At 39.6% G+C, this 16,916-nt stretch overlaps 1 protein-coding gene across 7 annotated transcripts in view; it reads left to right on the top strand.

The window, feature by feature from the left end:
* Window positions 1-16,916, top strand: part of unc13c (unc-13 homolog C (C. elegans)) — a 585,292-nt gene that overhangs the window by 369,151 nt on the left and 199,225 nt on the right. For all 7 annotated transcript variants that reach the window (XM_078530361.1, XM_078530365.1, XM_078530363.1 and 4 more), the window contains 5 exons: window positions 1,552-1,667; window positions 2,324-2,487; window positions 8,934-9,084; window positions 11,952-12,020; window positions 14,979-15,068. In XM_078530361.1, the coding sequence (XP_078386487.1) occupies window positions 1,552-1,667; window positions 2,324-2,487; window positions 8,934-9,084; window positions 11,952-12,020; window positions 14,979-15,068 (590 nt within the window). The remainder of the gene's footprint in view (window positions 1-1,551; window positions 1,668-2,323; window positions 2,488-8,933; window positions 9,085-11,951; window positions 12,021-14,978; window positions 15,069-16,916) is intronic.

Here is a 16,916-nt window from a genome sequence, read left to right as displayed (position 1 = left end):
ACTCACCCTTTCCAAGCGCAAGAGGTCATTGAAACTCTTGTGGCACTGGACCCATGTGTGTTGCACCACATCATGGGAGCTGACTATGCCTGCCACCTCCTCCCAGGCACATTTGGTCAGATGGGGGTCCTCCTCCCATCCCTAGGAACGAGGACCTCTCACCGTGCCGCCACCTCTTCCAGGAGGCAGCTCAGCACTCGTCAGAAAAGCAAGGGGCACAGTGCCCCGTTGCCTTACCCTGCTGCTTGATCTGCTCACCAGCAGCGCGCTGGGGAGCCCTTCTGTTTACCATGATGAACAGCCTTTGCAAGGCTGCCTGCCTGCTATTTGAACAGGCTGCTGGGTCACCATTGGACCCAGCGGTCATTGCACTCCCCCCCCTCCCCCCTCCCCCCACCCGCTCCCGCTATCCTCGGGAACTGCGTTTCACGCTGGGTGGAGTTTAATTATTGAGAGTTTGAAGACACGTACTTAAGCCAATTAAATAACAGTTCACAAATGCAAAACCAGGGATAGAGCTGGGGCAAATGAGGTGTAGCTTTGAATGAAAGAGAGGTTTTGTAACTACTTTTGGTGTAAAATCTGAAGGGGAAACAATTTAGAATGGCGATATCAGCCCGTGGCTCAGAAACTAATGTGTGAAGGTAAGAAAAAATAGTTAGAAGTAAAAGTTAACTGGCCTACATCTCACTGAATATTGGGCCAGGATGTGCTACAACAGGGCACCAAATGGCCTCTGTTGTTGGTTGAACCTACTCCTGCACTCTTCAGTTCAGAAAAAAGTTTGCCCAGGAAGTTGCTGAAAATGCGAGCTGCTGACGGTGCAGCGAGGGAAGCGGGGCATCTGGGATCTGTGTTAACGGGGCAAGCAACTGTGTATCTCTACAGGCAATGAGACTGAAGGATTGGGAAATGATCGCGGGAGGGACTGAGAAGGAAGGTGGATTAAAAGGAGCGAATTCAAAGTCAAATCAGGTACAGGAAGAAAAAGCCGCCTTTGTGCATTGATTGCTGTTTAAATGGGTTGCAGGAAGTTAGGGCTGGCACTTAACTGTGCAAGGACCTTTTAACAATGAGATTTATGTTCCTGCAATGCCACTTGATCTCTACAGCCCAGAAAGGGAACAGTTGAAACTGTGAAGTCTTGTTCCTACAGGCAGTAAATTGTTAAATCTGGAAATTTACATTTTTACATTTTCTTTCCTACTTTTAATTTTGAAGTTTTTTAAATCTCTCAATTCAATCTTTCATTCCCTTTATTTTTCTGCATTTGATCATCAGATTCACCCTATTTTATTTTTCAATTATTAAAATTATACTTTTGAGTATATGCAAATGAAAATCCTAAAATAATTTTTAGCTTGAAACATCAAATTATAACATGAGTAACAATTATTAACTGTGAAGGAAAAATGGAGATGCACAATCTTTAGGGACTTCACTAATGTATCATGTTCATGCTATTTATAAATCATTAACATCTAAATGAGCACTAAGATATTTTCATGCATTGTAGAATATCTCTGAATTATGCACTGTATTTCTTTGCAGAGAAGAGAACCGACAAATCGGCTGTTTCTGGTGCAATTAGAATGAAAATCAGTGTTGAAATTAAAGGAGAAGAAAAAGTAGCCCCATATCATGTGCAGTACACATGTTTACATGAGGTGAGGGACAGAGCGCCACTGTGTAATGTTTCATAATTTTTCAAATGCACACTAATTTTGTGCAGTGCAGATGTGCTGCACTTGGTTCCAACCGAGGAATTAAACAGAACGATTTTCTATTTTGATTGAAGTATACCAACGGTATCCACTTTATTTCTGTAAGAACTCGTTGCTCAAAACTTTTTCATCCAGAACCATTATTTTCTGCTTGATGGATTTGATAGCTCATTATTTGCCTTGTACTATAATCTATTTATTACATAGCATTTTAATGTTCACAATGGACCTTTTGGTTACATATCGGGGAGGTAGAAATTCATCTCAGGTGGTGGAGCAACACGGGCATTATCAGATCAGCTCTCTGTTATACGTAGCAACTGATGTTTGGTTCTATTGCAGTCAGTGAAATTAAATATCAGGCACTGTGTATAATGGGTTGCTGCCTGACATATTTCTACCCCCTGTGTCTGTCATTCATGTAGATTATGATGTTCTGCTTTTTTTAAAAATAAAATACAAGTAGGAAAATTGTAATGTGCATCAAAATAAAAATAGAACTTGGGCAGAATGAATAGAATAATACTGGTGTTGAATGTCATCATCAGGAAGGCCAGAAATACAATGCACAGATTTAACATAACTCTTATTTTCTTCAGAATCTATTCACTTATCTGACTGAAACAAAATATAACGGTATCGTGAAAATCCCACAAGTGAAAGGAGATGAGGCATGGAAAGTGTACTTTGAAGATTTTGGTCAGGAAATTGTGGATGAATTTGCAATGCGCTATGGAGTTGAATCGATTTACCAGGCCATGACGTAAGTAAATCATTTGTAATTTTTTTTCCCCAGTTATCCTAGACCTAGATAGTTTCAATTTTGATTCTTAAGATATCAGAGGGCATGAATTCATAACCTACCATGCAGTTTGAGAATTTGAATTTGGTTTTAAAAACCTGGACATAAAATGCTGGTATCAATAAAGGTGTCCATGATGCTATCAATTGTCATACAAACCCAAATGCTTCACTAATTGTAGTAGAAGGGTCTGGTACGTAAGGGTTAATGTGAGACTGAATACAGTACCGCCCACACAGTGATGTAACAATACACCTGACCCAGAGCCAGCGTCTGTTTGGAAATGGACACAGTTGGGTTAAGACCTAGCATGGGGTCAGCTTGTTACTTGTACCTTCTACTGTAAATATGTACATAGTTATGAGTTGTTAATAAAGACTTGTTAACACACTCCAGGCTGGGAGCCTAGTCTGTGGTGTCTGAAGCAGGAATCTTCGCCAATAACCTTTAGGAAATTACCCCTGTCATCCTTACCCCGGTCCAGTCCCCCAGTAACATGGTTAACTCTCAAGTGCCTTCTGAAGGGGCCTAAGAGCCACTCAGCAGCATCAAAACACCGCTACAGAGAATTGCAGTAGCTCGAGAAGAATGCCAAGCATCACCTATTGGGAATAACTAGGCATGGGCAATAAATGTTGACCTTGCCAGTGACCTTGCCCAAGAATTAATTTTGTTTTTAAAAATTAGAATGTAATCATTGTGCATTACTTTCATTGTTCAGCACAAATGAATAGATTCCTTGAAATAATTTGTACATGCAAAGCTGAACTCAAGAGAATTCAAATTTGATATGATTCCTTGTAAGCTGTGCAAACTCAGTGAACCGTTTGCTTTAAATGCTGTCTGTATTGACATCCTTAAGAAGTCATTGCTGGTCAGTCGTAGTGGAAAGAATTTGTTTGCTGCAGTCAAGTATACCAGCCTGCCAGTTGTTTGCCATCGCCACATCAATCAGATCCATTTCAATTATTTTTAGATCATTATTAACAAAGAGACTTAAAAAAAAAGCCTGGAACAAAAGTGTACTTTCTAATTAAATTTAATGATTATTAGACGTGTATATGTATAGGTCCCTATAGGAAAATTCATAATTAATTAGGATATAAAGCTACAGGCCTAATTATCCATCTTTGTTTCAGCATTTCCTTGTATTAGGGAAGTTAAATTACAGAATTTTGTTGATTTTGCATTTTCTTGTCCATTTTTAATGTTTTCTGCCTTTAAGTGGTTGTATTTTTTCTTCCTTTCTAACATTTGTACAGCACAGAATCACATGATGCTATATACTGAACTAGATTAACTAAAGAAGTAATTTAAAGGTAAATCCAAGCTGAATTCTTGTGACCTGCACCAGTCCCGGTCAGTCCCTCTCTACTGAGGCCTTTGCTGGTGTCCCATGCCCCTTCTTCCCTATGTCCAAGGCCCACTCCCAATGCTGAATGTTTGGTTTCCTTTCTTGAGGCTGAACTTTTTCCAGGGAGGCGGCAAATATGAGTTGAGTTTGTTTTCGGGTCACTAAAACCACCTCCAAGGGATCTCCTCATTAAAGTTAAGGTTTTCATGTGGGTGAACCCTTAATTGACACGGCGATGGGTTTGCTGTCCAATTAAGAGCTGTGGGCGAACTCTTGAAGCTGGAGGGCCAACCAGAGCCCTTCTAGCTTCAGAGAGCATCCACTGCAACACAAGATTAGAGACTGGGAGGGCATCTCAACAAGAAGATGCCCTGTCAGCCACATTTTGAAATTTGTAATGAAAAATCAGCCAGACCATGAATGTTGGGGGTCCCCACTCCAAGGTGTCCTATCGCTGTACCCCACCTAGACAGACAGGGGAGGAGCTGTAGGCCTGCTAGGAGTTGGGACACCCCAGCCTGCCACTGGATACCTGCTTCCAGGCAGTTGATCAACCCCTGTGTGGTCTGGCATTGTACTGCTTTGGTTTGCTACACAGATTAGAGTAGAACATGGGTGTACCCCAGCATGGTTAGACTCTAGTTTTAAATGTCCACCCTCAAACACACTTTCAGGCTGTAGCCATTAAAGAAGTATCTAAGGTTACAGCTAAATCTTACTGTTTGAGGGAGTGCTGTTTTATTTAGTTTTAAACTGAGGTGATTTGTGGAGAAAGTAGAGCTGACGGTTTTCCTGAATGTCTCTGTCTCTGGTGCACAAATTATTTAGAGAAACAAAAGAAGGAGACTATTTATATTAAAAAAAAGGCTGAAGATAAAAGCAATAATCATCATAAAGCTAGGGAGAGGGAGGCGGGAGCAAATTTGCTGGAAATTTGCATGTAGCTTTTCTTTAAGGCCTCGCATAAGGAGGGTTGGACATACACCCTGGAGGCTTCATCTCACGATCTGCCTGCCTGCCCAGTCAAACAGCTTGTTTTTGCCGATCTCCAATATTTTCATAACTAATAAAGAAATGTTCAAAGAAAATTGAAAATAAATCATTCCTTTTAAACCCCCTTTTGAATTTTTCTCCTGGCTTGTTTGCAAACCTCTCCAGGAGATTAATCTTTATTTCCTCAATACTCCAGGACAATCTTGGAAAGTTCGCAACCTTAGGCACTAAGGCTAAAGCTGCACAACATACTGAGTGGGCACATGAACTGGGATTATCTTGTGTATTAAAAATAACAAGTTATGTTTGCTTATATTTAAACATATGGGTCATCTTTGAAATCTCAATGGATGAAGTTCAAAAATCTCAAATTTGTCCGACACCAATTATAACCCATGTTGAACATACAGCAACAATTGAATCACAAAAGCTGACTGGATTCGAACCTAGATTTTCTAATGTTACAAAATAGGAATTCCCAGGTTTGCTTCAGAGTCCATCCTGAGCCAATCTGGAATTGAATTTGGCCTCAGAATCCTTGATTTAGACAAATGAAAAATTATTACTGCTTGAGTGTTAATTGTATATCAGTTGGGTGTTAATTGTATTCAGGTAGTGGGTATTAATTGAGGATTCACCTGTATTCATATACAAGGGAAGCAGACTGAAAGAGGGATTATTGGTTAAAGATGCATGTTGTGCAATGTGTACCCCTGTGAATAAATGCTTATTTATGTATAAAGGGTAGGTTCCAATGTTCTCCTTCACTGCCTGACTGTGAGTTCTCATGTTGAAGAGCTGCTTTATTTAGTGAATCCTCCTGGAAGATGTACACCACTTGAAACCAGCTTGGCCTAAGCTTTGATATCTTATAACCTGCCAATATTCACTGCCTCAGTTCATGTGAATAAAGACCATTAGTATTTCGGGTACAGACGTCGGGTTGGTGGGAGTGTGGGCACCAGTAACTGGAACTGTAGCCCAGTCAGTACTTTTGAGAGATGGGAATAGGATTTGGCAGGGAGTGACAGCAGTTGTTTGGGTTACTCCTCAGCTTGATGAGTTCACTTTGCAGGGAGGAATATGCAGAGTTTGATCTCTGTGTTTTTTCAGCTTGCCTGTGGACATCATTATTGTCAGGTTTTTTCATTTCTGAGAGCTGAGAGATTCTGCTGATCTTAGTGAAATTCTTCACCCTATACCAGAGAGGTGAACAATTCTGCTTCACTGCTCTCCCTCTCCTTCCCTTCCCCATGAACCCCTCGCCATGTGGGATTTTTTTCAATTAATAAATTAACCAGCAAGCATAAAATGCTCTTTGTGTTAATTGCTATTTACTGCCGTGAAATATTCTAGCATTAAACTAAATTATTTTGTTGCAAAGAACAATGGGAATTAAAATTATGCCTCTGACTCATTCACATGTACTCTCTAGAGGATACAATATTTGTTAATTGATTCACTCTGAATACCTGGAAGGTACAATTACTACAATGTACTATAGTGAAGATTTGGAAATAGTGGAGAATTTGTTAATGAATTAACAGGATTCAGGGGAGAGGTATGTTTGAAAAAAAAATAGATTAACTAGTACAGTGAGATTGGGTTATTCGTCACTGTACCAACCGGAATTCTCTATTAACCGGAATTTTTGATATCCCCAAACCCCAGTCAGTTCCAACTTTTAAAAAAAGAAGCCAGCCAGAAACCCACAAAGCTGGCTGAAGGTCGGAAGCAGCAGTTACCACTCAGAGTAACCATCAGCGAAAGTGACAGCTCGACTTTTTTTTTAAAAAAAGTGCTGGTCTGAAGTTCAGGAATAAAGAGTCGAATGGCAGATTCCTGAAACCCCAATGTCGGAAATCCGCCGTTTGGCGGAAATTTCTCATCCCTGGGCACAGTGCAAGAATATAACACACATTTTATAATTTGTTCACGTCGTATTGTACTGTCAGATCTGCTTGGGGTGAGCATGTGGGGATGAGCATGCGGGCATCGCGCTCAGAGCTGTTTATCCAAACCACTGAGAGTTTCTATTCAGCTTGGTTTCGGTCGTGGTGATGATGATCTGTTTGCTTCTCATTTTACTGTGATGCCCTGCGGTGCCTGGGCCCTTGACTGCCCAGCTGCTTCCCCTTTCTCCTCGAAGACAGGGCAGCACCCTGGAATAATGTACGTCCCCGTTAACTGGCATTTTTGATTAGCCAGCACCAGAACTGGATAATAAAAATGGTACTATACTTTGTAAAGTATTACGGTTTGAACTTAATCTTAAATAAGTAAAATGTTAAAATTGCATTACAAAAGGATTATGTGATTCAACTTTCTCCAAATATAGTATTAAGTGTAATTTAAAAAAAAATCACATTGGAAAGTTTTTTGCAAAATGTTGCCAGCTCTTAACTAAGCAGCCCTTTCTCTTACAATCACTAACTATTATTCGCCTTTACAATTCTGTGATAATACATCCACACAGTCTAGTGAGTGAACACAATGTGTTTAATGTTGACTTTTTTTTTACCACTTTGGACATTCTTGTCATGCATGCACTGACAAATGATATGTTGATTAGATTGTGTGGCAGACTTACAGATCATTTATATTAGACAATGTATTTGAGATGTATTTAATACTGTTTTGCTCTAAAATGGATTTCCTTTAATAGTTCATAATTCACTCCTGATAATTAGGCTTTCAAAAACGCCTTCATATTGGCAAATTGTTAAAGGAGGTTGTATTTGAATAGTTAACTCTTATATTGCCAGCAGGTCTAAAGTACAGACTCTTGGCCTGACCCCAGATAGTATTGTATTCTCCTCCATTTGACATTCCAGGACACCATAGCGAACAATATTACAGTAATCTGGTGCAACATAAGCCCAATGGTAGCACTCTTGCTTCTGAAACACGTTGAAGGTTCATATCCCACTCCAGGACTCGAGTAAAAACAAGGCCTGACACTTCAATGCAGAGATGTTGTCACCTGACAGCCATGAAACATTAAACCACTTTCCGGCTGCTTGTTCAGGCAAAAGATCCTGTTGCTCTACTGGAAGTGAAGCAGAAGTTGACCTGCTGATCTAGCCAATTGTGTCTCTACCATCACCACCATTGCAGATTAGATGTTCGTTTATCTCATTTACTGTTTGTAGGATCTTGCTGTGCACATATCAGATGGCACATTTGCCTACAAGTTAACACCTCAAAAATAAATCATTGACTGTGACACGTTGTGTCCCAAGACTGTAGAAGGTGTTCTTTCCTGCAGTGATAACCATATAGTGCTGAAATACATAAAACACAATTTACTTTTCTCAAAATATGTAAATATTTCTAAAAATCCTCAGATCCAAAATCTCTGGGCTTGAATTTTAATGGGGGTTCTTCAGATCATGTGGTGGAGCTTCATCAGCAACCAACGAAAACTTTGGAGCAATGGGGAAATGTACCATTTTGGTAACCAAATGGCCTTTCTTCTTGTCCTTCTGTAGCCCAGGGACCTTGAGACAACTTCAGCAGCATTGTGACTCATCTAGCTGAGATCAGCCAACTCAAAGGATTCAATACTAGCATTTCCTGTATGTGATGTTTTTATCCAGTAGGCTATCTGGAAAATAATAGATCAAACGTTGATACATGCAGAGAATTCCCAGCCTCTGACCTGCTCTTGTAACCACAGTATTTATCTGCTGGTTCACTTACATTTCTGATCCATGAACCCTCCAGGATGTTGATCCTGGGAAATTCCATGAAGCCAATGCCATTTAATGCCTTGTCTAATGTTGGTTATGATCTCTCTTGCTGGAGATAGTCATTGCCTGGCACTTGTGTGGAGTGAATGTTAATTGCCAGTTATCAGCCCAAGACAGAGTGTGACATGACTGCTTCAGCATTTGAGGAGCAGCAAATGTATCATCTTCACAAAACAGCTTGTATTTTATTGTGATTTATGTTGGTAACATATAACCATACATCTGAACACTACAAGTTATAAATTGGTAGTATCCTCTATGAAAAGTGGGATCTTAAATAAATAAACTCATACATTTTTTTCTTATAGGCATTTCTCCTGTCTGTCATCCAAATACATGTGCCCAGGGGTTCCTGCTGTAATGAGCACTTTGTTGGCCAATATTAATGCATATTTTGCACATACTACAGCTTCAACAAATGTTTCGGCCTCAGATCGATTTGCTGCTTCAAACTTTGGAGTAAGTGCAATATTAGTTATGCACTTTGCATTGAAATCTTATTTGCAAATTAATAAATGATCCAGATAATATATGAAAAGACTATTGATGTATGAAAATAAACCAAAAAAGAAACTTGCCCCAGGTTGCAATCCATTTTGTTTCCTTTAAACTGTAGGACTCTATTGATGCAATCAATTTCGAAATTCTGGGTTGGAAGAGTTTCAAGGTCCCTAAATAAAACTAAAAATCATACTTGCTTCAGGCTGCACCACTACTGGGTATTGGCACTATGACTGCAATATTTGCCACTTGACTGTAGGAGATCATTGTTACAGAAAGTAACAATGGCCGACTGTAAACCAAGAGTGTGTGGAAAGTAATTTTTAAAAAGTTCTTAGGACTTATTGAATTCACTTGCTATAGCTTGAAGAAAATGCTGCTAACCTTCCACTCTACTGTTAATATTTTTTTAGGTTTCAGTTACTTTAATGTTTGAATTCATTTTGAGTGGCACAGATTAAAGGCCTATAGTTATAATACCCACCTCATTTCATTTTTAGCAGGGGAAAGCAGAACTGTGGTTTAGACATGTATATATTTAAAAGAATTGCAGACTCAACTTAACTGCTTAGTAAAATCTCTGAAGTCCAGAAAGTACTGACCGGAGGATTGATTACCTTCAAACGTTAGGAATTTCAAGGTAGAAGATTGCCTGGACTTTTTTGTTTTCAAATTAAAGCTTGAAAGGTTAATATTGCAACATTTTCCAAAACTTATTGGGTAGTTCCACTTGATCGGAATCTGTTGCATTCGCACTCTGGATTTTCCATCATTGTGTACGCCCATTTGTAGCAACACAAATTATGTAGCTTCACCGTGCTATTGGACAGAAATTTTCAGAAAAAAATTTATATTTTGTCAAAAATTTATTGTACAAAACTAAACATTTTCTAATTTGAAGGAAGTATTAAAAGATGCTCTATGGCAAAGCAACCGAGGAAATTTCTACCAACTTGTGTTGAAAATTGGTGGTATTCATGAATTTTTGAAACAATTAACCAAGATGTAAGTCTAGAAGTTGCTGTTGCCACATGGGGAGACAGTGGTGTAGTGGTAATGTAATCTGGGCTAGTAACCCAGAGGCCCCGCCTAATGTTCTGGTTCAAATCCCACCGTGGCAGCTGGTGGAATTTAAATTCAATTACAAAATCTGGAATTGAAAGCTAGTCTTAGTAATGGTGAACATCACGATTTGTCATAACCCATCTGTCCTTTCGAGAAGGAAATCTGCTGTCCTTACCTGGTCTGGCCTACATCTGACTCAAGATGCACAGCAATGTGGTTGACTCTTAAATGCCCTCTGTAATGGCCTTAGCAAGCCACTCAATTCAAGGATAATTAGGGATGGGCAACAAATACTGGCACATCCCATGAAAGGATGAAGAAAAAGCTTACACTGGAATAGATGTGAGAATTGTGGGCAACAAATTATCGCATGTGTTTAATGCACTGTATTTACCTGATCCACACTTTCTGTGGAGGCACTAAGGCTGTTATTTGCTACTGCAGTTCACCCCGGCAGTATGCTTGTGTATTCATCCCTGCAACCGGTTGTTTTAATAATTTCACCAAGTTACTGACTTGCTGACTGGGACAGTAGATTTCCCTATTTACCAAACCATCCATCAGAATTTTCAACATTATCAGATTTTCTCATAACTTAACTTGTTCTTAAGTGAAAAGCCCCATGTGTTCACATCCTTCCTCATAACTAACTCCCTTCAATGAATAATTGATTTGTAAATAATTTCTTTCTGCAAATAATTTTGTATTTTGAACTAATATGACATGATTCCCAATTAGGTACAAAACACTTAACTGAGTAGTTGCTTAAGAAATTAAATGCTGAAAACTAATGGTCTGAATGCACAGATTTTCACGATGTTAATATAATTTTTCAAGTGCTTAAGCACCAAAATTGATTAAAATTAATAAATATCACTAATCTCCTAAATTGTTCAAACATATCTATATTACCAATTGCTTCACTATAGATATGGCACAAAATATTTCACAATAAAATGCATTCATTAGGATGGATGCACCAAGAAGCATAATTCATAACTACTACCCTCCTAAATAAAACTACTGACCAGAAAAAATGTATTTCAGCACCCAATTGCATGCAATCACTGACTGACTATGCATTAACTATATTGAAATAAAGTAAGAGAAAGCTATTTTTAATAATGGACAATTTGTTGTAAAACCGTGTGGCAGGTTTCTTTTCCATCAGAAACTCATTAAATCCCTTCTGTTTCCTGAAGACCTGAGTATCCATTCCAAGTTGAAAATATCGTTTCTTAGGAATCAATTAAATGATGAAAATGAACTATGCATGCTCCTAGAGTCTGTGCTGATTGTCTTAGCAAAATTTGTATTATCTGTAGATTACCTGCAACATTACAGAAGAATGTTCTTTATAAATTGCGCTGACACTCCTATTCATCATGATAGTTAAAATTGATTTTTTTGTGCGGAGTAAAAGGTTTTCTAATATTAAGTCTGATTATGCATTGGTACACTGCTGGTTTTATCAACATCTGTAATAAAACATTTGAAAGTGTATTTTTACTCTTTCAAGGTAATAGCGAAACAAAGTTCTGCATTAAAATGCTGGTACTTATGTGATAACGCCAGTCAAATATAATACAACTAGGAATGTGGCATTAGCGAGAAGGCAGTATTGTAGGAAACTGTAGTTACCCATTATATATCATCATTTTCAAATAAATATTTGTCCTTGAAGAATTAAAAGTTGGAGGTCACAGGAATGTTTTCCAAAGACATACAGAAATTTGTATTTTGTTTTATTTATTTTACAGAGAGAAAAATTTATAAAGCTGCTAGATCAGCTGCATAACTCGCTGAGGATTGACCTTTCTAAATATAGGGTACGTATAGACGATGTGCAATGGTGTTATGACACAGGTAACTGAATTCTCCTTCACTTCTGATTTCTTCCCGCACGAGGAGATCTCCTGTCCCAATTTGTCTATGACTGTGAGGAAATAAATACTTGAACCTTTTACATTTAATGAAAACTTCAGCTCTCGGTTACTAGAGAGGAGCAGCTATGGAACTGGGACGATTTGGTACCAGCGTTGCAGGAGGTAGATTTCCCAAGACTTAATCAGACCAATTTCTCTAAGGTTGACGCCATATATTTTTAAAACTATCACTGCTTTTAACAGAGTTTGAGAGTTTGTTCATTTGGACATTGTGAAAAGTAGTGTCAAGTGACTGAAACTGCTGTTACTGAATAATATTACTCCCCATTTGCCATACATTTTTGACATTTAGATTACCTTGCTTTCAGACAGATATAGGTGCAGTATTCTTGCTTAGGGGTTGAGATTAATCTATGCCAGCGGTACAAATCCGGCGATAGTGAATCGGGAGCCAATTTTTCCACCATGCCAGTTTTTTTTATTTCCATTTGATTTGGAACCACCTAAAGTGGGAAAGTGAGACTAGAAAATGAGCCTCGACAAAGAGTTTTAACTATTGTTAAGCTGCCAATTCTGGTAGGTTTATAGATCAATGGCTAATCCTCATCCAGCAAGTCTCTCCTCTTTTATATAAGTACCATACATTAAGGGGTGAAATTAGTCAGCAGTTCACCACGTTTGCAGTGAGTTTTAACTATTGTTCTATGAACTTGGACGTGGTAAAAAATCAGCTGAGAGTCACTCAAAACCTATGGTGAACTGCTGACTAATTTCACTCCTTAATGCATGGTACTTATATAAGAGGAGAACCTTGCTGGATGAGGATTAGCCATTGATCTATAAACCTACCAGCATCAGTTTCAAAGGGTATACATGGACACAATCTAATTGGATGTACTTTCTTAATTGCTTCTGTAAGCTAAGAAAGACTGGATAATTGAATGCTAAGCAAATGAAGATTTCACATTTACTTTAAAAAAAAATCTACATGGTGTCCTTCCTCTGATACAATGAAAAATCTAGTCTGAAGTTCACTGAAACAAAACTAATTTAGATCCAGCTTTTCCCTCGTCTACTGGAACCATTGACTGATGCACATAATCTTATATTCAATAACAATAGATGTTACCATCCACATTTGGGAACGTGGAGTCAGCATGGATTATTCCGCTGAGTTTTATTAATTTTGGAGTGGAAGGCTGATACTTTTCTGAAGGAAAAAAATAAGAGCGATACGAAGCTTATTAAGACAACAAGAATTCTTTTCTCCAAATGGGTGCTGCACCCTCAGAAATGGAGGCCACTGGAGATGAGGAGTATCAGCCTGCGCAGGCAGGGCAGAGTGCTGGGCATCAGAAGGTCAGGGAAGTGAGGAGAAGGGCACCAAAGAGAAGGAGACAATATCCTGGGTCTACAGGTAAAGAGACCTGAACATAACCGAGAACTTGTGCCAATGGAGACTGTGACTCTTTAGGCAGATGGTCACAGACATCTGTGCACTCGACACTATGGACCACTGCAACATCTCACAGGTGGCTACACACTGGTGCACCACCCCTAATTAAGTCTGTAGTGGGAAAGCTCGTGCATGAGCAGAGAAGGTAAAAGGGAGATTTAATAGAAATTAAAATTTATGATAGGTTTTGATAGAGTTAATAAAATCTGTTTCTTCGGGCTAGGATAATCACAAATCAGAGGACACGGATTTAATATAATTAGCAAAAGAACTGGAAGGGAGATGAGACAATTTGTCATGCAGTTTGTTGTTAGGGTCTGGAATGCATTGGATAAAAGGATGGTGGAGGCAGATGCAATAGAAACTTTCAAAAGGGTATATAAAGGATAATGCTTGAAAAGGAGATCTTTGTGGGGCTGTGGGAAAAGAGCTGAGATGTGAGACTAATTGGATAGCTCTTTGCAAGAGCTGGCAAAGACACAGTGGGCTGAATGGCCCCCTTCTATGATGCAAAATTTGGTGATTCTATGAAACTGGTTGAACTTGATTAAGTAATTTGAATTGATGCGTTGAAATTAAAAATCAAGTAACTATTTCTGGATGATCATTGAACGCCAAGCAATAGATTGTGATGAGGAGCATTGTTGATACATCCAGCAGCAAGCCTGATCTGAATTGCTGAAGTATTCCCTTTGGGCATTTGGTCTCAGGAGGAAAATTCAGGTGTCAGCCATGACTCCAGTTGGTGGCACTCTTGCCTCTGAGTCAAGATGCGGATTCAAGTACCGCTCTAGGACTTCAGCACAAAATTCTAGGCAGCACTCCAGTGCAGTACTGATGGAGTGCTGCACTGTCAGAGGTGACGTTTTTTGGATGAGCTGATAAACCAAAGCCCCATCTGCCCTCGAGATGGACATGAAAGATCGCGTGACTCTATTTCAAAGAAGAGTAGGGGGTTTATTCCCTTTTGTTTTGGCCAATATTTGTCCCTCAGTCAACATCACAAAACAGATTATCTGGCCATTATCATATTGCTGTTTGTGTGAATTTATTGTGCTCAAGTTTGTTGCTGCATTTCCCACATTACACAATAACTGCTTCAAAGATACTTCATTAGCTGTAAAGTGCCTTGGTACATCCAGTGATTGCTAAAGGCACTATCTAAGTATAAGTACTTCTTTCTTACTGTAGCTGTTTGTAGACTTTAAGAGGCAAGAGTGTGATTTTCATATCTGCAGACTGCTAGCTCCTGGTCACCATGAAATACAGTAACTGGCTTTATTTCTCTTTTCTATTAAGGTTGTTTTGTATTCTGTGCCACATGAAGTGGAAAGGTCATCAACCTGACACATTCATTCGGTTTCTTTCTCCACAGATGCTGACAGACCTGCTGAGTATTTCCAACATTTTCTGTATTTATCACGTTTCTGTGTTATTTTCCCCAGGATAATTTCCCAGCAACTAATCCAGAAAGACTGCAAGACCTGAAATCAACTGTGGACCTTTTGACCAGCATTACTTTTTTCCGAATGAAGGTGGGTTGCTATTCGACTTAGTGGACTATTATATGGAATGTAGGTACTTTATTTTAAGCAAAGACAACTTTGCTGATTACTTTTCACTACAAATATATTGTGCAAAAGGATTTTTTTTTTTCATTTGACTCCATGTGATATGGATTTTTTTTTAAACTAATTGTTTTCCCTGGTGACTTGACCCTAGTAGCAAGCACTGACTGCAACACCAAATTGATGTGGAATCTAAAGTACAGCACTGTGCGTTATGGTTATCACTCTTGCAAACCTGACCATATGATCCAACATCTGTTATCTGAAAAAAGCATTTTAAATGTTTGTGTTAATTATATTACTGAGCAGTTTTGTTTTAACTGAGCCTTTTTTGTGACTCTAGGTCTGAAGAAATTACAGGCTACTCTAATGTTGTTTGTCATGAGTGGCCATTTCAGTGGAGTTTACTGCGCTGCCACAAACAATGGGCCAATTCTTCCAGTCTCCAGATTGTCAGGGACCGGAGGTATGACTGAGATGCCCATCAGGACCCTGTGGTAGTCCTGATGTTCTGACCTCCGAGGGAATGACCTAGGAAGTTTCAACTTCTGCTGGGCAATTCCCCTGCTCCCCAGACCCTCTGTGGATCTGTCTGACTCTTGGGACAGTTCCGCAGTACCTAGCTGGGTAGTTACCCAGGAAATGTTAGATAGATTAAAACCTCGCCTAACTGTTGGGTAACTCCAAAATTGACCCACCCCCACCCCCCCCCCACATGCTCACTGAGAACACTGCCCCACTCGACTACCCCTCCTGACCTTCCCATCCCAATGACAACCCACCTGACTACAGTCCCAATCATCCGACTACACCCCGACCACTTGTCCCCCACCTACCCACTTGCCCACCCCCACCCCCCCCCATTCTCTCATCCATTCTTGCACCATTCAGACTGGACATTTAAACTTACCATACAGCAGCTAGTGCTGTAAAAAGGGGCTTGTTTTGTCTTCCCCGACTCTACTACAGTCTGAGGGAGTTCTTCAAGGGATGCTGCGCTGCGCGTTTTTAGGATAGCCGGGTTCGAAAGACCCTGGTAGAAATGGGGAACACTGCCGGGTCAGGTAAATTTCCAGACATGGTGGCAATCCGATGATGATTGCTGCTCCTCAAAAGATCCAGGCCCATTATGTCACATGAACCGACAAAGGTCATATATGGAAATGCACCTTCTTACTACACACTCCCTTCTCCCCTACACCTCCACCCACCCCCTAAGAGAGAAAATCTTTATTCCTTATCATGCCCTTTGGAGCAAGAAAAGGCCATTCAACCTATTTAATCTGTTTCTTCTATAGACCAAGTGCAATCTTCCCTGATGTGCTCCTCTCAACCCTGCATTTAAAGTACTGAACACCAGCTGCCATCATCTACACCCCCAGTTGCTGCCATTCTCCAATCTCCCTGATCTCCCCAGCCCCCTACGCCCTTACTTCCAATCTTCAGGGAATGTTTGTCCCAGGTATTACCTTATTGGGAAGAAGTGAAATGAGCCAGGCCATGGGTTGCTGTATAACAAAAATGTGAGAGGGAAGTGAAGGAAAAGACTTTTGCAACATGTCATTTGCTGTACCCTCTTAAAAGAAAAGGTTCTCACCAAAAACTATGCCACATTATTTGTTAACGTAGTATCCATGGTATGAGGAAAATATTTTATTTATAAAATGAGAACGACTTTGCCCAAGAGCAGTGAACTTTTGGAATGTATTATTCATATTTCTATTAACAAACATGCCCAGAGGATTGATTAGGAAAGAAAGTTCAAGACGAGAAAAGACTCTGCAGTTCGTTTAACTAGTTTCAGAACTAATATCC

Source organism: Cetorhinus maximus, chromosome 26 (assembly GCF_964194155.1).
Source record: "Cetorhinus maximus chromosome 26, sCetMax3.hap1.1, whole genome shotgun sequence".
NCBI lineage: Eukaryota > Metazoa > Chordata > Chondrichthyes > Lamniformes > Cetorhinidae > Cetorhinus > Cetorhinus maximus.
This window is presented reverse-complemented; position numbering and strand designations above follow the sequence as displayed.